Below are 23693 nucleotides of genomic sequence, written 5' to 3' on the forward strand. Positions count from 1 at the left end.
TTCTCGTATTTTTGGCACACTAATGCAATAGCTGCAGTAAATCTTATTACTTCCAACTAGAAATCATTAGAACATGAACGTGCAGTCAGTTCCTGACCCAGCGAAACTCTCTGCAGAACCCTGACATAACCAACGAGTTTCAGAGGGCACATGGACACTACAAACAAGCTGCTGTCTTGTCCCTGAGGAAACAACCTTTCAGCAGCCAATGCCATGAAGTAATGGCTCAGAAAACTCAGACAACTGACTCCAATTATTTCAACAAGGCCTCAAGGCCAAGGAAACAATCATGGTTTATTTATAAACAAGGGGGAAGTTTTAAGAATCCATACAAAAAGTGGCATAAAGAAATGGGTTTACAAGGTGAGGGGCTTTTGACTGGACATTGCTTTGCCCGCTCTTCTGTTCTGTAAAGACAATACGCTGAATAAAACAGTCGACTTACTAACCACACACACACACACACACACACTGACAGCAGGTCCATGTAGAAACAACCTGCTTGGGAGACACTGTAGGTTGCAAATGATACACCCTGGTTAGCATACGTCTGACAGGATGATGAGAAGCCTCTTGTCAGCTGCAGGCCAGCCAAAGTCTCTAAGACAAAATGCATGGCCCCAGCTGACTAGTTAAAGAAAGCCTGGTGTGGAACAATTATACAGACATATGACAAGCCTGCACGGTTGACTGATTTGAAAACTGATGACATGGCTTTAAACTGTGATACTGCTTACCTATTGGCACACAACAGCAGTAAGTCAGCTCATGCACTGTTGTAAAATCATGATTTGTTTCTTGGCCTTGAATGCAGTTCGAGTACTGCTTGATGTTCAAACACAGCCTGTTCATACAGTCATGACTTAAATGCTTTACTCTTTATACCAGCAATCTCACTCCTATTACCATGAACTATTGACTTGCCAATGTAAAAACTGACATTCTACTGATGATATCAACATAATCGTAATTTAAAAAAAAATGACAACACTCATTTTTCTTTCACGTAATATTCAAATTGGTCACATGAGAAAAATTCAAATGGCTTTGAGATAATAAGTTGAAGATGAATTTTTGTCCTGCATTATAGTTTTGGTTTAATATTATATTAATCTGCCAAATATTTGAACTCATGTGCAACCATCTCTTGATTCTCAAAATATCATTTGGTCCTGCTCCATCATTTAGTTAAGTCAAGGCCGATCCATATCACTTGATGATCATTTACCTAATTTTTTCCCAAAAAATGGGAATGCTGACTGGTGATGGAATAAGGTCTTCAAGATGATGAAAGAATATTATATGATAAAGAATCGAACTCAGACACTACTATATCTAATGAAGAATTCAGGAGAAACTTCTTTGCAGAGGAAATATTTGGAAAGCTGGTGTTGAGAAATGTAAGGAGATAAACATCTGTAAAAGAAATATTTAGCAACGCCATTAATTGTAGTCCACCAGGAGTAGAGCAGGGGAGCACCGGGCATAAAACTGGAAAGGATTAGCTGGGCCGAATGGTCTGTGCATGTGCTCTGCATTCTACGTGATCACTGAGGGTCACATGAGGTCAACAAACATTTATAAATGCAGAAATGTTGATTATGTACTTTTTACCTTTGATACATAAAGGACCCTGTTTGACCTGCTGAGTTTATCCTGCTTTCTGTATTTTTACTTTAACCACAGTGTCTATAGATTTTCACGATTTACTACTTTACAAATGCAGAGGTTCTTAATTCTGATTGAGGCACAGCAGGACAAAAATATTGTGAATATTTATCACTGGATAGCGAGCAATTATTGAGCATGGTTCACAGCTGACAATTTTCTCAACTGCTTCTGATAAAAGTCTCTGAGAGAAACACCTGATCACTGTAACAACATTATATATGATAAATTACTGATAGTTTGCTGACATAACTTTGGGTCAGCTTCCAACAGTTCCTTTTCCATGTCCAGCACTCTGCGAATCCGTAAATGGTTATATGGTTATGGTTAATCCTGCTTCACACATTGTTCCATAGACATGTCAGTTTCATCATTCTCCACCTACAACACTTTTCCAGTGAAGCATATTGCTCTTCGCAAATCATCGCAAATAATAGTGCGGTGTTGATTTTAGTATTCATTGTAAACTTATTTTCAAACTGATTCTATCCTTCATCACAAAAGATTGTCTTTCCTCTCCGCCGCTTTCTCCCTCCTCCCAGTGCCCATAGCTGGACAGCTTTTGTTACCAGTGGTAATCATGGGTTGCAATTCATGAAATTTGTTTGTGTTTTCAGGCACTGTCTTAGATTACACTTTTTAAATCTCTGTTCTGTGTTTTACTCATCCATTATTCATTCTCTCTCTCTCGATTTAATTTACTTTAAAAAAAAACTTTCCCTTTATCTGCAGTATCTGAAGTAGAATTTCAAACTTTACTCTCCATCTTTCTGCTTCTTTATGAACCATTGAGCCTCCTTCCCCTACATGCCCACTTGTCTGAACCCAGTCCCACTTGTCTGTTCTATGTGTCTATTCTCGTGGTCCCTTCCTGGAATGAGTTTCATACAATAGTCATTTCCTGTCCCAGTGCTGGTGTCACTGACACAAGAACCACCAACAGGTGCATGATTTAAAAGCAAAAACTTAAATGCTGGTTGGATTCAGCAGTTCAGGCAGTACCCAATGAGAGAAATAGGCAGTCAACAACTTGGGTCAGGACCCTTTTGAGACCAAAATGGGAAGGAAAGATATCTATCTTAAAAACTGAATAGGATGAGGGGAGTCTGGGGGAGGGAAGCTGGGGAGGAACCAAGTGATAACAGGATATTAGACAGAAGAAGGTAAGAAAGGTCAAGGAGAAGACTACAGGGGTTGCAGGAGAAGGAAATGTTTGAGAGAAAAGTAAAAACTGAAAAAAGTTTGGGGTTACTTGATATTGACAAATTCAAGCTCCTGGGTGTTTGGCAACAAAGGCGGAACTCACTGGGATCTAGTTCCACTAGTCTCTTTACCTACTTCCATTCATTTTTATCTCTCAAACTTCCTGCCTTTGTGATGTCTTCCCCTACATGTCACTCCACTCTCCCACCTTCATTTATCTAGGATCCTATCACCTCTTGGCCGCGCAGCATCATCCTCCTCAACACCCCCCCACCCAATTTTTAAGCTTGAATCTCCATATCCTCACCACCTATCCCCCCCCCCCCCCCACCACTTTACTCTCAAGGAAGGGTCCCGATCCTAAACACTGACTACCTATTTTTCCGTCATCTACTCCTCCAGCTTCTCAGTGCTTGCTCAATATTCCAGCATCTGCATTTCTTGCATTTCTCTACATTATTTATCTTTCAGTTTAATAAACAGACTTGGAACAAAGAGCATGGAAAAAGAAGTGCAAAATTAACTTCAAAACAAATTTGTTTGACAGAACTTAAAAATTCCCAAATAATTTCAAAATTAATTCTGATAGGGAATATGCAGTAATTTATTTTCTATGTCAATTAGTAACAAGGAAACATCTGCTCCTTTTCTTTGGCTTGGCTTCGCGGACGAAGATTTATGGAGGGGTAATGTCCACGTCAGCTGCAGGCTCGTTTGTGGCTGACAAGTCTGATGCGGGACAGGCAGACACGGTTGCAGCAGTTGCAAGGGAAAATTGGTTAGTTGGGGTTGGGTGTTGGGTGTTTCCTCCCTTGTCTTTTGTCAGTGAGGTGGGCTCTGCGGTTTTCTTCAAAGGAGGTTGCTGCCTGCCGAACTGTGAGGCGCCAAGATGCACAGTTTGAGGTGATATCAGCCCACTGGTGGTGGTCAATGTGGCAGGCACCAAGAGATTTCTTTAGACCGTCCTTGTACCTCTTCTTTGGTGCACCTTTGTCACGGTGGCCAGTGGAGAGCTCGCCATATAACACGATCTTGGGAAGGCGATGGTCCTCCATTCTGGAGACGTGACCTACCCAGCGCAGTTGGATCTTCAGCAGCATGGATTCGATGCTGTCGGCCTCTGCCATCTCGAGTACTTCGACGTTAGGGATGAAGTCGCTCCAATGAATGTTGAGGATGGAGCGGAGACAACGCTGGTGGAAGCGTTCTAGGAGCCGTAGGTGATGCCGGTATTTATGACATTATGCAAGTTGTCCAAAATGTGGGATAGAAACTGCAAATTTTAAAATTTGATGCTGCTTAATTACAACCCTCAAAAAGAAATCTCATTTTATTTAAGGCACTATTCAAAAATCTGCAAAGCCATAAATTCAAGCAATATGCCATAGGCTCAAAAGGGAAGCCTTGAAGCTCTCAAGCTCTTATCACTCATGCTACCCTGCGACATCAACAGTAACCAGACGATAGCCACAGGATGACATCACACCACTGACTGCCAGAAAAGCTGTAAACAAATCAAGCACAGCCAACTAAAAAGAAAACTTTATTTTTTTTGTAAATACTCCTTGTGAAACACAGCTGAGAGAAGAGGGAGTGGAGTGGGAAGGAAAAGAAAATATTTTCAAGTGCAGTTGCTGAGATATGACCTTCAAGCAAAAGATTCCACCAGTGTTGATCCAAGAGCAAAATGCTGCTGTTTGGGGAAACCTGAAATAAAGGTACGAGGTTAAGCTGTAGAGGGACGAGACACTTCAGGTATGTCTGCCATTTCCAAAACCCTTCATCCTTCCACATAACAAAAATATTACAGCATTTTCTCCTTTTGATTCAGTTGACAAATACCTACATTTTGAAGTACCATTGTTGGGAAGATGTGCAGCATGTTCATTGGTATTACTTCTTACCTTCTTAGTGAAATAAACATTCACTGATTTTTTTTTTCCAGTACTGCCCCAAGATTCCCTGTCCAGCACCTCAAGCAATAAGAGAAAAGGTTCATAGTGACTCATGTTTTTTTTTGCACGTAAAAAATTGTTATTTTCTTTAGAAGTAACATAAGAGGAAGCTTCTACATTCAGAGAGTGGTGGCTGAGTGGAATGACCTTCCTGAAGAGGTGGTTGCAGCATGGTCAATGTTGCCATTTAAGAGGAGGTTGGATGAGTACATAGATGTGAGAGGGTTGGAGGGTTATGGGCAAGGAGCAGGTAGGTGGAACTAGTGGAGTTTCACTTAAATCAATGAGGACTAGAAGGGCCGATATGGCCTGTTTCCGTATTGTAATTGTTATGTTATATTGTTATATGACAAGGGAAACTTCAAAGAGATACACAGGAGCATGCAGATACTGGAATCTAAAGCAGAAGCCACTCTGCTGGAAGAACTCAGCGCATCGAATGTTATTAGTTGACATTTTGAGCTTGGTGAATTGTAGTCGAGAAGCTAGTTGACCATTCCTTTTCTCCCACTGATGTTGCTTGACCAGCTGAGTTCTTCCAGCATTTAGCTTAAAAATAACACTGTACTAAGAAGATTTTTCTTCCTGAACATTTTGGGGTGTATTTTCTGGATTTTTGGCTGCTGATAACGAAAATCACCTTAAAATTTTTACTGTCACATATTGTTTTTTAGAAATAGAATTTTTGTGATTTCCTCTCATAGTTTAAGTCTACTTCAAGCACACAAAAGCAATTGAAAATTCATTTCCTGCATTCACACTTGTACTTCTGCCCTGCTGATCTTGGTGATGAATATGGTAAAAGGTTTCACCAGGAAAATGCAACCATGGAAAAGCAGTATCATGGCATTTGGAATCCATCGGCTGGCCAACTATTGTTGGTGCTGACAGGAGAGGCATCAGATGCTGAGTACAAACGAAAATCTGCTGCAAAACATTTTCATGTCAGTTGAACTAACGCAATGTGTCAGTATCATTATGTGATTAAACCTGCTAAATTCAATGAAAGTTTATTTATTGCTTCTCCAACTTCCTCCGTGATATCGCAAATCTGAAATGATCTTTGTGTTTAGCTTGAAATTGTCTATCATAATCCCCATTTTTTTTCCTGCAAGCAAACCTTTTGAAAAAAAAAATATTGTCCAGTGTTATGAGACCTGATTGGCTTTAGAGGAAACAATGAATCAAAACAACTTCAAAGAAAATAATTCTCAGAAGATTGAAATGTGAACACAAATGACTAGATATGCAACAGAACAAAAGGTGAAGGTTAGGTGTTCATTAGGGTGCTGTTATGTAAAGGAAGGAGCACAAATACATCTGAATAAATGATATGAGAATAAACAATTTGGAAGAGGGGACAGAGTGTAGTGTATCTAAGTTTGCTGATGACACTAAATTGAGTGGAAAAGCAAATTGTGCAGAGGATATGGAGTGTCGGCAGAGATAATAGATAGGCTCAGTGAGTGGGCGAGGGTCTGGCAGATGGAGTTCAATAATTTGCAAATATGAAGTTATCCACTTTGGAAGGAAAAATGGAAGATCAGAATATTATGTGAATGGCAATCAATTGCAGCATGCTGACATGCAGACAGACTTGGGAGTTTCTGTGCATGCATTGCAAAAGGTTGGTTTGAAGATGCAGCAAGCTATCAAGAAGGCAATTGGAATGTTGGTCTTCATTGCTTGATGGATTGAATTTAAGAGCAGGAAGGTTATGCCGAAGGTTCTGGTGAAACCACATCTGGAGTACTGTGTGCAGCTCTGATCTCCTTATTTGAGGAAGGATATACTGGCTTTGGAGACAGTGCAGTGGAGCTTCACCAGGTTGATTCCAGGGATAAGGGGTTGGCTTATGAGGAGAGATTGAGTCGTCTTGGACGGTACTTGCTGGAATTTAGATGAATGAGAGAGGATCTTATAGAAATATACAAAATTATGAAAGGCATAGTTAAGATAATGGTAGGTAAGTTGTTTCCACTGGTGGAGGTGACTAGAACTAAGGGACATAGCCTCAAAATTCAGGGTAGTAGATTTAGGACAGAGATGAGGAAGAACTGCTTTTCCCACAGGGTTGTAGATCTGTGAAATTTGCTGCCCATTGAAATAGTGAAGGTGACCTCAATAAATGTACTAGACTGGTTGGATAGATTTTTACAATAGCAAGGGAATTGAGGGATATGGGGAAAAGGCAGGTAGTTGGAGATGAGCCCATCATCAGATCAGCTATGATCATGTTGAAAGGCAGAGCAGGGTTGATGGGCTGGATGACCTACTCCTGCTCCTATTTCTTATGCAATTTAGCCAGCTAAACTACTATCTTAAATATATTTCATCATGGGTCAACAATTGCAAGAAGACCTTCTGATAAGAAATGGCTTTTAAAAAGAGAAGTTCTTGAGAAATAACATTAGAGGTGATTTATTTAACTTCTACGGCAGGAATGACTATGAACAGGAACCAAAGCTGAATGATACTTCAGAAACATGAACGTACAGGATTATCCTAGATTGGGTACACTCCCTGAACTCTCTGCCTTCCCATACTAATTGCTTTGGATTCCACGGGCAGTCTGAGCTGACCCTCTGTGAGAAGGAACAAGCTATGAGCCTGTTTCATGTGTTGCATACTGAAGACATGCCCAGGGACACCTTGATAGCCGTCAGCTGCTCTCTGGGACACATACATGGTAACCATATTATTGATTACTGACAACAGCGTCAGCACATCAGTGACTTGCTCTGATTGTATTTTAAAAGTTGATAACTACTAATGGGCCTGAGAAAATGTTGAGGATTCAATGCTCATCTGTTGTAAAGTGAAATCCTTGAAAACAAACTGGTGCTGGCATCAGTTAGTTCCAATCTGTCAATGACAGGTTTTAAGATGCTGTTAATGTTTGCTTGATTACAACGGCGATCAAATGTTGATTATCACCTTCTACAGGATGCTGCTGAAGGCACTGAAGAGAGCACATGACTAGTCTGGAACTTGGCTGATTCGAAGACAACTGCATTATTTCTTACAAAATATCTAATAGTGTATTATTAATAAAGCACCACACATGTCTGGTGCAGAAGACCTAATTATTTGGTTGATGAGCAATAGCGAACTCGGCAACATAAAAAGTCATTATGAATACTTGGCTCCAACATCCTACTGCAAAGCCTTGAAATATCACAGAAATAGCTCCTCTTCAGCCACAAAGGACTTGAAGCCTTATTCTAAAACAGTACTATTACATCTTCCAAAGCCGCTGCACAGAAGCTAAAATGAATTCACTTATTACTGCTTGAAGTAACATTATTATCATAGCCTTTTGCTTTTTCTCAAGTAGCCTTGACAGTATAAACCCCCAATAAGGAACACAAAAGCACTAACGAATTCTCTATATTGATGAGACAGTTAAATGAGCTCTGTCGAGTCAAAAACCTCTTATCTCTCAATCACCAGCAGTAATTAATTTTTCTGAATATGGCTCAGAAGACCTTGCATAGCTTGAACTTATTTTTTTCATACTAAAGTCAATCAAAGCCAACTCTCATTGACCTTATCCAGCAAAAATAGGGGGGGGATAAATCTTTTGTGTGCAGTTTTCTTTGAGGTAAAAAGCTGCAATGCCTCAAACATCCCATTTTTCAATAACCATATAACCATATAACCACTTACAGCACAGAACAGGCCAGTTCGGCCCTACTAGTCCATGCCGTAACAAATCCCCACCCTCCTAGTCCCACTGACCAGCACCCGGTCCATACCCCTCTAGTCCCCTCCTATCCATGTAACTATCCAGTCTTTCCTTAAATGTAACCTTAAAAGTGACACAAGTACTCACAGTGCTAAGTTTACTGGAGGTAATGATAATGCGTCGCTCGTGCAGCATACTGGCATAAAGTTGCAACATATTGTTGACACTCACTGCAACAAAATACTCTGTCATATTTCTCTGAAATATAAATACAAAAATTGATTTTAAGCACCCTCTGTAATAAAAGACCAAAGATCTGTATTTGAAAGCAATGCACAAAATGCTGGAGAAACTCACCAGGCCACGCAGCATCATAGCTTGACAAAGGCCTCAAGCCCAAAACTTTAGTTACCTTTTACTTCTTGTAGATGCTGGGTAACCTGATGAGTTTCTCCAGCACTTTTGGACATTGCACTACAATCCCAGTGTCTGCAAAGTTACCCATTTAACATCTGTATTTGAATATGTCATTGATTAAATTACATTTTTTTTTTCTTTAAATGGTAACACAAGATTTGATCAAATAATGTTTTTCAATATTTATAAACGACATCATTTGCTTCATTTTTACTTTTCACAACAAAGAAAGCCCAAAATATTACTCACAAAGTCACAGAAACAGAAATCTTTGTCCACTTCATCAACATTAGCCATTTACCCGTCTACACTCACCCACTTGTCCACATTAACACTACGTTCTTCTATGCCTTGCATCATTCTATATAACTGTCTCTAAAATGCAGTAATTGTATCTGATTCCAGCATCTCCTCTAATGGAATGGTCCATACATCAATAACTGTATAAAAATACACCTCAAGATCCTCTGTAAATTTCCTACCTTTCACTTCAACATCTGACTAATAATTGATGATGAGCTTACCATTGTAAGATGTAAATAATATCATGATTCTATCACTCCCATAATCTTGCACATATTTTTATGTCTCATTCCATTTTACTCCAAGGAAAACAAGCTAGGCCTCTCTCTCCTCTAGCTACGTCTTCTAAGCCAGGTAGCATCCTAATGAATTTCCTCTGCAATCACATCCTCTGAGAGTGTGGAGACCAAACTGCACATAATACTGCAAGAATGGTCGAATCATTAATAATTAAGTTGAAATAGCCAGAGGTCTGCACAGTTGATTGGAGCATGTAACTGGATCGGACCATGGGAACTAGGCAGCTGATTAGACATGGCTTAAATTGATTTAATAACTTTCTGTTCACAATATATGCATATTTTATGTTAGCTTTGATCTCTATGAAATTTAAGTTGTGGAAAAGCAAGACATAGAAAGCTAGAGGGCTGGACAGTTTAGCCTTATTAGATGTTCAAAGCAGTTGGCCAAATATAACCTAGCATTGGAAATGCAAAGCCACAAGATTGCCATCAAAAACCTAGGTTGGCAAATATCCTTTGGGGAAGAACATCTTAAATCAGTGCTCACAGGTCTGGCCAATTTGCAAGTCCACATCAACCATTCTGCTGATTCCATGAAGCAGCCTGGAATGATCATTCTAGTTTCATTCTGACAGCAGAGACTGATACCAGGACAGGACTCCAAAGTTATCAGCAAATGTTCTGCACGTTCCAGATGCACCGAGACTGCAGTTTTAGCATTTGGCGTGTCTATCGGTATTTAAACTAAACTGAATGTTTTGGGTAGATTAATCAAAAACTCACAACGGAACCAACATCTGGTCAGAGCCAAATCTACCTTTTTTTATATATATTCTAATACTTGGATTAGTGTAAAAATATATATATTTGTCCAACTGCTATGAATTTACAATGAGGCTAAATTTCACATCCCTCTTGGTATTCATGACAAGTTTATGCTCGCTCAAGATTCAATCAGATCAAACCTATCATATAATATGTGTTTATGGTAACAGGAAGTCATCAAATAAATTTCAACCATATCAAATCAGCCATGTATTTGTAAGATTTAACTTTATGAAATTTGATTTAACATCCATATAAATTGATCAATTTTACTTTAGAAGCACTTGAAAATATATTTCTAACCATTTTAGGTTTGTCATATTTTTGATATTATGCCCTGAAAGTATGTGGCAATCCTGTGAATCACATCTACATAAGTTACGGTAAATACCAGAGATTTGGAGTTAATTTACAATAATTTTATATTGAAAACCGTTGAGAAAATTAACTGAAATACCCTTCCACAAAATACACAAGTTCAATATCAGAGATTGCGAGTTAATTTACAATAATTTTACATTAAGGATTTTGCTAAAATTAATTAAAATGCCCTCCCACAAAATGTGTAATAAAAGAAGTAAATATTACTCATGTATTTATTATACTTACACTTTCAGGTATTGTAGGCAGTCCACTCGTATCAGGGGTGATGAAATACGAATGCTACATGAAGAAAAAGGTAACAGTATTATTTAGACTGCAGGTGAGCAGAAGAAAGCAGGGAAAGAAAACATCAAAATGATTCCAAAGGAGCACTGCATAACAAACCTTTTTTTTTCTCTGGTCAGTGACAGGTTGTGTTTTTTTCCCAAATAATCCCTTGGTGGATGTATTCAATTAAAATGTGCAAAAGAATTGCTCCATAACTACCATCAGCCTCCAAAAGGTAATGGACACAGCCCATGATATCACATGAAAAACTCTCCCCCACCATTGAGAATCTCTACAGGGAATACAGCTGTCAGAGGGCAGCAAGGAGGGCATCAAGGATCCACACTACCCAGCACGTGCTCTGTTCACGCTCAGGAAAGAGATATAGGTGCCACAAGACTCGCACCACCAGGTTCAGGAACAGCTGCTACCCATCCACCATCAGACTCAACAATCAGGGACTCATTTAATATCTCTTATTTGTGCACTTCATTGATTTTTTTTATTCTCACTGTATTACAGAGTTTGTTTACATTCATTATCTGTTTACAGTTCTGTTTACATGTGTACACTGCATACATTTTTTTGCACTATCAATAATAGGTAATTCTGCCTCACCCACAGGAAAAAGAATCTCGGTTGAATGTGATGCCATGTATGGAACAAATCCTGACAATAAATCTGAAATCTGAGTTTTCAATTTACTTGACACACTCTGAGAGCGGGAAGGTGATCCATGCATCACGAGGCCCCAGTGTACCATGGACTAATTCCTGTAATTGAGAGTGGACTATCTCTGCTCGACCACTTGCTCAGCTTCAATGGGTATTAATTGCAGTTCAACAAAAGGTAAAAGCCAGAATTATATATATAAAACAGAAAATTGCTGTCAGATTTCTTAAGTGTTTGAACAAAATATAAACAACTTGGAAAAATAGCTCGGTTTGCTTAGCGGTTAGTGCAATGCTATTACCGAGCCTGTGGCCCAGTTCAAATTTGGGATGCTCTGTAAGGAATTTGTATATTCTCCCCATGCCTGCATGGGTTTTATCTTGGAGCGAATTCACCCTTCAAAAGCAAAAAAACTGGTTAATTAGGGTATTTGGGCTTATGGACCGGAAAGTCCTGTTCCATGCTATATTTCTAAAGTTTAAAAAAAAATTTCAAGTATTGGAAACGCTGAATGAGTGAGACACTATCTCATGAAAGGTATCTCTCTCTACTAATGTTACTGAGCTCCCAGTATTTCCATCATTTTGCATTGTACATTAAAATGTTACAGTGCAAAATTCTGAACTTGATTTGCTGAACAAAATTCCGGTGACTGCACAAATTTGATATCTTCATGCAAGCTGCATGAACATAGCTTTGACTTTACCATGTTCATAATCACAAAAGATGCATTTACTACCAATGAAGCCATGACACTCTCTCCACCAGAAATTTGTAAATCACGCTGATTAGCTCTCCTAATTATCATAATCACATGCATCAAAATTAAAAGGTTGAGAATTAAATTCCCCATTGCCTATGCCATTCATTTATATAACCCAAGATCTGCTATTGGCTGAGTAAACAGCTTTTATAGTTACCAATCTTGTGGTGAATGATTCATAAAATCAATGCTCCAATTTGTTCACGTCTCTGATCATCTTGCACAGACATCTATTAGAATTTTATTATATTAATTTGAAATAGATAGTTGTTATTTTTGTAGCACCTTCAGATCTTAAAGTTGATGGTTTGCATTGACCAACAACTCACGTCTAAGGGCAGAAATTAATCAGTCATTTGCAGCAAGTACATGCTAAATCGTGACTGTGCATTATGTTTTTCTTCTGAAATCTGCCGCAGTGAACTTTGACTGAACCATATTTTAGCAGACATTTATTATAATCTGTGACTTCCCACGCCCTAATCTTCTATTCAAGTTCAATCATAGACCTTGCCACTCTGGCTATGTGTCCTATATTCAAACTTTGGGATGCAAAATCATTACTCATTTCAGTACTGCTGCTAGATGGTAATACTGTCATTTATCACAGCCCCTTATTTCATATACCGGTAATAATAATGAACACACTCATTATTTAAACTATTTGTTTTCAATTAAAAACTTGAAAAGTGGAAAATGAAGGTGCAACAGATCTGATCATCATTCTGAAAAAAAATGATTTAATGAATGATTATAAATTAAGAAGACCCAGTAGCATAGCAAAGAATATTGAAAGTGACAGCAATTTTTCTATTAGTCAGACCACCAAAATGGCATCCTTCTGAGCATTTCATTGGGGGAAGAGATCAACTCATATGCAAATGAACGGATTGGCAATGTTTCTTTAAAATTTTACGGTGATACTAAATGCTTGACTGAAAAAATATACCAACTGTTAGTTTAAAACTTTCTAGTGGCCCAACCAAAGGCACAGTATAAAATAAAGCTGCAGGAGGATTTCCAATTGGTAGCATTCATTAAAGAACATGGACAAAAGAATTTAGGCAAAGCTGCAGTGAGAACTTAGCTCATTTTGTTCAATATTTTCTGAGGAGCAATTGCATTGGAACAAAGAATATGCAGATAGTTTTATAGAAAAACCATGAATCAAGTCCCCATTGCAGGTCATGCACTGAGATTTTCCACAAGGCAGCCCAGGTTATTTGGAGTGCATTAACTGATGGTATTCATTATTGACAAAACATTGATTGAAATTTGCCATCAGATAGATTATTTTAAGAATGACTCTCAAGCTTAAAACTCACCAAAACCTGTTTTGGCATATTTTTCGGTTGTCCACTTCTAATGTATACTTGGTTGTTCTTGTACATGAAGAAAATAAAATTCAGAATTCTTCACATTTGATGAGCTGACAAAGTCAAATTTGAATGGCTCCATACCACCTCGGACCAAAAACTTGGCATTCAGGATAAATAAACATTTCCTGCTGACCTCTCGACAATTAATCTATTCTATTTATGTGAAATTGCCTGAATTTCCACAATTTATGGAAACAGACTTCCATTTATTCTTTTGACAATCCATATAATGATTTCCTTACATTTTCAAAAATTATCCAGTAAAATCTATTGTGCTTCATTCTAAAAGTTAAATCATCTAACAAAACTGATTGTGAACCTCAGGAAGGGGAAACAAAGAGCACACTTTGAAGCGTCAGCAGTGGATAGGCTAAAGAACTTCAAATTCTTGGATGTCAATATTTCTGAAGATCAATCCTTGGACCAACATGTTGATAAAATTATGAAGAAGGCTTGCCAAGATACACTTCAATGGGAGTTAGAGGAGATTTGGTGTGTCATCTAAGACCATCACAAATTTTTAAAAGGTGTACCCTGAAGAGCATTCTGACTGGTTACATTACTACCTGGTATGGAGGTGCCAATGCACAGGCCAGGAAAATGCTAAAGAGTTTAGTGAACTCAGCCAGCACCATCATGGGCATTAGTCTTCCCTTCATTAAGGACATCTACAAGAGTGGGTGTCTGAATGAAACAGCCTCAATTTTCAAGGAGCCTCACTACCCAAGTCATGCCCTCTTCTCATCACTACCATCAGGAAGGAGTCATCTGATTGTACAAGCGCAACCCAACGAAACAGTGTTCTCTGGCCCTCGGTGCAAAACATAGACACACAAGACATAAACCACATACAAACAATTCTATGAAGAATTTAAAGATTTATTGATTCCTATCTTTATGGAAATGCTTGATCAAGCATCAATATCACATACTCTTCCAGAATAATTTTCAACAGCAATAATTACTGTGATAGCAAAAAAGGGACCTGTTGAAACCTTTATCGTATAGACCTATTTCATTATTGAATGCAGATTATAAGATTCTTGCTAATATACTAGCAAAAGGTTAACTAAATTATTACCTAAATTAAAAAATATGGATCAGATAGGGAGACAAAAGGTGGATGATGTGGCCAGACTACTTAGTATTATACTTTTAGCACAAAAGTAGCTTTAGATGCAGAAAAAGCATTTGATAGGTTGGAATGGAACTTTTTGTGTTAAGCTCGTGGACAAATTTGGATTTGGTCAAACTTTTATAAATTGGATTAAGGCATTATATAATGATCCCAAATCTAAAGTAGTAAATAATAGACAAATATCCACTCCATTCCAACTGACGAGATCAAGTAGACAAGGATGCCTCTTATCCCTAGCTTTGCATAGAGCCATTAGCAGAGGTAATTAGGAGTGATTTGGAAATTAAGGGATTTAAGGTTGGTCAAGAAAAGCATAAATTAGTTTATCTGTAGATAAAGTTTTAATATATTTAACAGAACCTGAGACTTCCTTGCAAAAATTACACATTAATTTGGAAGAATATGGTAAGATTTCTGGCTATAGATTTGGACAAAAGTAAAATTGTGGCTCTCATGATAGGAGATGAAAGTCATTGTCATATAAATATTCAATTTAAGTGACCAAAAGATGGGATTATATATTTAGGATTCGTGTAGAAAATAATTTCAAAAATTTCTATAAATTGATTTATTTGCCATTACTCAAAAAGGTTGAAGGTTTTTTTAAAAAAATAGATGATTTTATCTATAACGTTAATTGGAAGGGTTAATTGTATTAAAATGTATATATTCCCAAGAATTCAGTATTTCTTTGAAACCTTACCTATATTATTGCCACAAAAGTTTTTCAAGAATTAAATAAACATGTAAGGAAATTTCTTTGGAAAGGTAAAATGTCAAGAGTTTCTATAGAAAGAATATGAATTACGAGGCCTACAACTTCCTAATTTTAAGAATTATTATCAAGCGGCTCAAATGAGATTCTTTCCTTCTCTTTTTGGAGTAGAAAAATTAACATAGGTTAAAATAGAATTGGATAAAATAGGAGAAAGATTAGCAGAGGAATTTATATACAAATGGGACTGTAAATTAATGTTAAAGAGACACTATTGTTGAAACTCTTGATTATTGTTTGGAATAAGATAAATGACAACATCAAAACAAAAGGAAATATATTGTCCAAGATGCCTCTGATTAAAACCTATCTTGTACTTTTTTTTAAATATATTTGGTTTAGTAAAGGAATTAAAATATTGAAGCTTGTTATGAACAAGGCCATCTGAGGTCATTTCATCAACTGAGGAATAAAAAATACTTTTATTTGTTATTTTCAACTGAGAGGATATTTAAAAGAAGTGTTAGGTGCAGATATGCAGTTACCTATTTGTAGTGAAGAGGAAACTCTTATTGGGTGAGGAAATACTAAGAAATGTACCTCTGTGATGTATCTTTCATTGCCCACAGGAACTATTAAACAAGGAATGGATAAATATAGATAGAAATGGGAGTTAGATTTGAATATTACAATTGATGAGCAAAGATGGTCAGATCTGTTGGGACTGTATGACAAATATTAATGTAAGATATAGATTTGTTCAATACAATTTTTTTCCATCAGTTATATTTGATGCCACAAAAAGTGAATAGAATTAAATCAGATTTATCAGATCAATGCTTTAGGTGTGGTGAAGAGTTATGTACTTTTTTGAATTCAACTCAGTCATGCCCCAAGGTAAGATCTTTTAAGTGGATTCAGGGAACTTTTTAGAACAAGTTACGAGCATTCTATTTCCACTTAATCCAGATTTATTCCTATTGGGGAATATAGAAGGAGTAAAACCCAAGTTGAAATTATCAATATATCAAATGAAATTTATTAAAATAGCATTAGGAGGAGCAAGGAAATGTATTGCAGTGACTTGGAAATTGGATTCATATTTAGATATGGGAAGATGGGATGCAGAAATTCAAAGCTGTATTCCTTTAGAGAAAGTTACATATAATTTGAGAAATAAATATGCTATATTTTTGTGAATTTGGAGCTCATATATGCAAATTTTAGGTACAAATACATAGAAATGTTCTTCCAGCCCCTAAAGACCTGTGTCAACTTTCTTCCTTAAATTGATCATATAAACTTTGTGTCCACTGTTTTGGAAAGTCTGAGCAATCCATGATGCTATCTTTCTTTTTCTTTCTTATTTTAAAGGGTTGGGAGAGGTAGAGAAGGGGAGGGGTTATAACCATCAGGTAATGAATGAAACTTTCTTAAATTTAAACATTTATTGTTCTATATAATGATTTATTAATTACATGAATGGAAAAATTTTAAATATTTAAAAAGACACCATAATGGTTTGGACCCACATACATCCCAAAATAATCAAGTTGCTTTATAATAAATTGACAACCAGGTACTTATGGAGGGCCATAGGGTGATTGTACCTGGAGCAGCAATTAAGGGCCAAATAGACTACTTCTGTTGATATAATGTTTGTATTTGGGCATTTTATGTGGCAGGATCTTTTCAATTATCTGAAATTCTCCATTTCAATTAGTCCTTAAAATCTCAAGAGTTTTAAACTGGGATTCAGGTAGTTTCAACACAGCAAGCCACTGACATCAATTTGAGCCGCCGGAGCCATCTTGAGCTGCCGGGACCACTCTGAGCTGCCAGGGCCACTCCAAGCCAATGGCATCAATGAGAATTTATAATTTTTGTTTTGATGATCAACTCAAACCTGATGCAAAGTCAAGTCTTGTCAGCCAGGAGTTGGGAACTCAGCTCAAGGGAATGGCTACAGTTCCAATTCTGGCCTCTACATGTTCTGCACTGATGAGGGGACTTAGTCAACATCCACTCTTCTCTTCTGTCGCCTGGTTCAGAGTTTCCTCTGGCTCCTCTTTCAATGCTTTCTCTCCCAGCTAATCAGTGTCCCCTAGATGCAGCATACACAAGCACCAACAAAGTTCAACATTGGCTAAGTAGTTATTTATGAAGAGCTGGATGACCTAACCCAGACTAAACTGAGGACTTAAAATTCTCCTTCAAACCTGACCTGATCCAAATCTGACAAAATGGAGAAAGATCCTGCCGGATTCCAGTTGGGTAACCTTGAGTGAAGCCAAGAATAGACTTGAAGATAAAGATAAGAACTTTAAACTAAAGATACTAGCAGCCATGGAAGGTGAAGTTAGGGACCATTGGTGGCCAGTTTCCTAACCCCAGACTGGCTGAGGATGGGTGCCACAGCAGCATGCAAGGTTATGAATGTATCAAACCTGATATTAAAAAAGAGAACTAGGGGAATATTTTGGATAATGTACAGAACTGAAAGTATTTCCTAAACTACAAAAATGCAGCAACAAAAAAAATTACATCATAGTGAAAGTCTAATGTGCCATAATATAAATAGTTTGTTTTCAATAAATAGCATGCAAAATAAGAACTGCATAATTAATAGCATAATTTTTACAAGTATATATCATAATTAGCAAATTTAAATGAAGTTCCTCTGTGTTTATTTGTTACTATGTTGTCCTTCAAAGGCCTCAGAAAGGCAGACTATGATTATATTTGTCGAAGTAAGCCCAGAATGTTAAAAATACAAATACAACAGTTAGACAGAAGAGAGTGAAGATGCTGGAACCTGGAACAAAAACAAACTGCTGGAAAAACCTGGTGGTTTGAGCAGCATCTGTGGAGGGAAAGAAATTGTCAATTTTTCAGGACAAGTCTTTGCATCAAGATTTGAACAGATCCTCCTTCCCTTGCACAGATGCTGCTCAATGCACTGACTTTCTCCAACACTTTGTTGAATTCAATCAGTCATGGAACCTCTTGGCAGAGAGAGGAAATTTCTCAATGATGTTTGAGCAAGAAAGCATAAATTCAAAAATGATACATTTTATTGCAATCCAATGCACATGGCTGAAGAGTTCCATAAATATCTCATGACATTCCCAATGGCACCACAAATGGAAAACTGAAGCACTTATTACATTGAGATACTGGAGATTAAATGCAACCCTCTTGGATATGAAGCTCATGAGAAATCCATAACTTTGCTAGAAATTGGCAAAAGAACAAAAAATGAAATAAGGAGATTGAAATCATTGCAGAGTTAAAAAAAAAGAAACATGGAATGAGAAAAATAATTTGAGGCTATTTGTGCAAAGCAAATAGTGTCACTTCAGCAAAATAACAACAAAATCAATCGTTCTGCATTAAATATCTGAATTTAATCAACCCATTTATTTACAAAATCCTTTGTGGAAAAGATGTGCGAAAGTCTGTCAGGTTGCAACCATCAGGAGATCTGAATCAACATTTTATCTCCCTCACTATGTTATATGGTTTCGTTTCCTCGTATCTGAAGTTCTGAATAGTGAAAAAACCGAAAACTGAACTATTTTGCAGCACAGAAAAAGTGCCTATAATGACATGGTCAAAATGTGTGATGGACTTATTGAAGGAATAGACCAGCGTGCATTCATTACAGAATAAGAGATCATGTCAATTTATAAAATCAGAGAGACTTCCAAGACAAGAACCATTGTTGATAAGGAAGCTGACAACGGAGGAAACATTTGAAAAAGCAATTGAGGAGAATTTCTAGTGTTTGGTACTGCATTTATCTTATTTTGTATGCAGACCTCAAGTTGTTTCTTTGTACATATTAAACATAATTTCATGCTCAAAAAGCCTGCTGTTGTTCTGTGTTGTCGTTTAACTACTGATAAAGTATTCTGCAGATGATACTGAGCTGCTTAAAGCCATTGTTCTGATAACTGAAAAAACTCAATAACCAAAAATTGTCTGGTCCCATGCATTTCGGATATGGGGAAACGTACTGTAAATAGTTCTGACATTCTCTTAAACCTGCCACTTCAAGCTGAACAGATAGAATTATGTATTTAATTTTTTTCATCTATTTCTAGCAGGGTTTTAATTAAATTTGCTCATTTATCAGTCACTTGTGTACCTCCTACAGACAGTTCATTTCTCTTTTAAATGCAACTTGCTTCCTTCAGATGCATTCCTCCTTGTCTCCCTCATCAAAATCATTACATATTGCTCATTTTCTACATTTTTTTCTCGTTCCCCCCTGTTTGCTCGTTGATAACTCATCTACTCAGTTCTCATTTCTGTAATCTTTGCAACTGTTTCCTCCTCTTGAGGAGTGAATTTCACCTGGGCCTCCTGCATGCTATCTTCTCCTGTCCCTTTCTCTCTGCCCAGCAAGTTTTATATTGGGCTGCTTGCCTCAGATTCCCAAAGCTTTGCTCTGATGAAATCAGTGAGCATAGATTGAAATTGTTGAGAGTTTAAGAGGACACTGGCCTAGAAATTAAGCAGTAAATAGAGTTTCCTTGCAGGACAACCCAGCAGTTTTGCAGCTGGCTTATGATACCCATCTGTCAACACGTCTTTGAAGGATGATGATCAAGATTTTTCTTTCGATTGTAAGATTCCTTAATCCTCTCAGATTAGCCCCTCTCTCACAGGCCCCATTTGCATTAAAGGTCCTCCTTAGGCTGTTTCATGCCAAGCCTCAGCCTGGAGGCCGGCTATAAGCGCGGATGGAAAAATATAAACTTACTTTCATTGAGCAGCCCTAAAAAGCTGCTCTTGCATCGCATTCATGTTGAGCGGTGCCTTGTAGCACCATCCGGAGCTGATGGAGGCTGTGCGACTGATGCTGTGGCGCTGCCTATCATAAATACATGGCAGAACAATGGCTGTCTTCTCTACCCATAATTCCTCACACAACTGGAACTGCTCAGTTTTCCAGAACGGTTCCAGCTGTGTGGGGGATTATGGGTGAGGAAGAAGGCCATTACTCTGCTGCATTTTGAGCCGCTGATGAGCAGCCCCGAAGGCCAAAGCATCTCAGTGAGGGGCTGGAGCGGCTGGTGTGGCTATCACATCCTGCACCAGCCACCCCTTGACAGCCCCTGCTCTGACAGCTCCCATTGGCCGCCCCTACCCTGACGGCCACTACCCTGACAGCTCCCACCAGGCGCCCCTGCCCTGACAGCTCCCGCCAGCTGCCCCTGCCCTGACAGCCTCCATCCTGATAGCCCTCTGCCAGCTGCCCTGATGACACCTAACCTGACAGCTCCTGCCGGCTACTCCCTACTGGAGAGCTCACGCTGGCCACCCCTGCCCTGAGGGGGCAGGGTAAGTGGGTAGGAGAGAGAGGGGAGATGGATCGCTGGCTGATAATGTCATCATAAGACCGTCCCTTGCGTAGCGCTCCACCGATTATCCTTCTTGAAGAGGGATTGCAGTCAGCGCCCTGGAGCCGGCCACGGGGCATTCATAGAGGTAAGTCTCCCGACGCAAGGGCGGAGAACCTCCACCTTTACACTCAAGCCTCTTCACTGTGCAATATTCAAATCTGAGCAATACAATCAGAACTTCAAACATGCGACCCATTTTCCACTCCTACTTCCTTTTCTTCTTCTTTCACATCTTTCTATCACAATTGCATCGATTTTTTTTTTTAACCACTTCCATTGCTTCTTAACTCTTATGCTTCAGAATCTATATTCACTTTGGAAAGGGGAAGGGAAGCCCCAACCATTTGCATTACGACCTCTACTTTATTTACAACATAAAGGTTTGAATAATGTTATGGGCCCAGAGGATCACAAAACCCAGCAGCAATAGATAGTTACCAAGACAAATGGTTACTTAAACAAAAGTTACTTTTAGTTTTCTTTAAACATAAAAACAGGATCAAACTTTAACATATTACTATTAACTTAACCCCTTTCTAATTCTAAGCACATGTGTATGTAATTTTTTTTAAAGTTCAGAAAAGTTCTTGGATTCACTGTCCATTCTCACTCCTCCAAGTTCATCGGTATCAGGCAATTCTTATATTGTGCACAGAATTTAACATTTATTAACATTAACACCAAGCTCTGGTGCTTAAAAGTAATTGGTTACTGCTCAGGAAGGTTCTTGTTGAATTCAGAGAGAGATTTGTTGCCCGTTGGACACATACAAACTGATTCCTTCTGATCAGCCACTTCAGTGTCTTGCCGAAGAAACTTGCCCCATCAGGGTTTTCCAAATGATAACCTCTTCTTCTGCAGGTCACCACACAGTTCCTTTTTTGTTTTCCTTATTTCAGGTGAAACACTCTAGTCAGCCATTTCTTCTTGTAAGGACCTCAAGGGTTTTTAACATGCTGAACTCAGAACTCACAACCCATCTTCAAAACGGGGTTTCAACAAGCTGTCAGCTTGCCATGACTGCAGAAACCAGTTTTATCACTCTCTCTCTCTCTCTCTCTCTCTCTCTCTCTTAGAGAAAACCTGTTTGGTCTCCCCTCTCTCTCATTCTCTCTGCTTGCAAAACCACATGACCTTCTTAGAACAGCAAACTGCAACCAGACAGATTGCAGCACTGGACCCAAACTTCTGAGCCCATTCATTAATTGCTTTTGAAACAATAATCCATTACTCCACAGCATGTCCAATTAACACCCACTTGTGAAGTCTCTTGAGCTCAAGTTCTCCTATTCACACCTCCTTGTGAAAATCTTTAGCAAAACAGTTATGATGGTTTTTACAAACGCCCTGGGCCCAGAGTGTTCGGTTTGAACAAAGCTCTTGCATTTTAAATGAGATCTGTTTTGTGAAGTGTTTGTGTGTGACCTACACTACCCCTACAATCTATCTCCTTCAAAAAACAAATCTATACACAATATAAAATATGGTGTAATCCATCACAATACTCAACATTTAAGGAGTGCACAGTAAATGCAAATAATTGGATGAAGTGAGACTTACTGCAGATAACAGACGTTCATTTTGCTTCAGGAAACAGCCATTCACTAAAATAAGTTTATTAATGAGTAGATACAGAGCTTGTGGACAGTGGCAAATTTAAGTGACAGCTTGGATGTGTTTGAGAACTGAGTAGTCTTGTTTGTGGTGGATGGGCTGTTTGTTTTGGGATAGCTCTTGCAATAGACAGTGTTGATGCATTGGACATGGTTCTTTCGGACTCATGGCCTGACCAAGATTCTATGATGTCAGTGGATGTTGTATACTTCCTGCACTGTGATATGTAAAAAGGTCTAAAGGCACTTTTACACCACCACTGAGAAGCAGAAAATTTGCCCCAATTTTCTGCTCCACTGGCAGTGTAAAAATGTCCTGGTGGAATTTATTTGCTAAATTCCATCCCGTAATTTTTCCACCAAGACCCCTACACATTTACAGAGCGGCTGCAGACTAAAGGTCCTTTCATGCAGTGAAAAAGTCCAAGTGTAAATGCGGAGATTCTCCGCCTTTATGTCGGGATAATTACCTCTATGAATGCGCCCTGGCCAGTTCCAAGATGCTGAATGCAATCCCTCTCAGGGAAGGATCATCGGTGCCTCACATAAATGTACAGCCGCTGCAAGTGGCTGGCTAGAGGAGGACTTGAGGCCACTCCTCAGAGGCTCAACACGCAGCTGGAACAGTTCTGAGAAGCACAGAGCAGTTCCAGCTGCATGTGGGATTATGGGTATGGAAGACGGCCACTGCACTGCCACGTATTTATGACGTGCGGCACCATGGCACCAATTGCGCCGCCTCCATTGGCTCCAAAGAGCGCTACTAGGCGCTGCTCAACATGAATGTGATGCAAGAGCAGCCTTTTAGGGCTGCTCCATGAAAGGTATGTTTATATTTTTCCCTCCGTACTTATAGCCAGCCTCTAAGTGGAGGCTTGGCATGAAAGGGCATTAAAATGACCAGAGGCATTCCATAAGAAACTGGGCTAATGAATACAACATTCACCCTCTGCAACACAAGAAAGCAATATAAAATTGCTTAGGAAAAGTGCTGTGTAAATAACCACTTAAAATTTTTTACAGAATTTTTCCTTTACTTCTGTGTAAAAA

General features: G+C 38.5%; 1 protein-coding gene across 10 annotated transcripts in view; it reads right to left on the reverse strand.

Annotated features, from left to right (window-relative positions):
* Window positions 1–23693, reverse strand: part of dennd1b (DENN/MADD domain containing 1B) — a 399979-nt gene that overhangs the window by 134507 nt on the left and 241779 nt on the right. For 3 of the 10 annotated variants that reach the window (XM_069937862.1, XM_069937864.1, XM_069937866.1), the window contains 4 exons: window positions 13713–13769; window positions 10911–10964; window positions 8662–8772; window positions 4776–4844 (listed from right to left, as the gene is read on the reverse strand). In XM_069937862.1, the coding sequence (XP_069793963.1) occupies window positions 4776–4844; window positions 8662–8772; window positions 10911–10964; window positions 13713–13769 (291 nt within the window). The remainder of the gene's footprint in view (window positions 1–4775; window positions 4845–8661; window positions 8773–10910; window positions 10965–13712; window positions 13770–23693) is intronic. The other 7 variants (XM_069937870.1, XM_069937863.1, XM_069937867.1 and 4 more) reach the window with 5 other exon arrangements.

Source organism: Narcine bancroftii, chromosome 5 (assembly GCF_036971445.1).
Source record: "Narcine bancroftii isolate sNarBan1 chromosome 5, sNarBan1.hap1, whole genome shotgun sequence".
In the NCBI taxonomy this organism is placed as follows: domain Eukaryota; kingdom Metazoa; phylum Chordata; class Chondrichthyes; order Torpediniformes; family Narcinidae; genus Narcine; species Narcine bancroftii.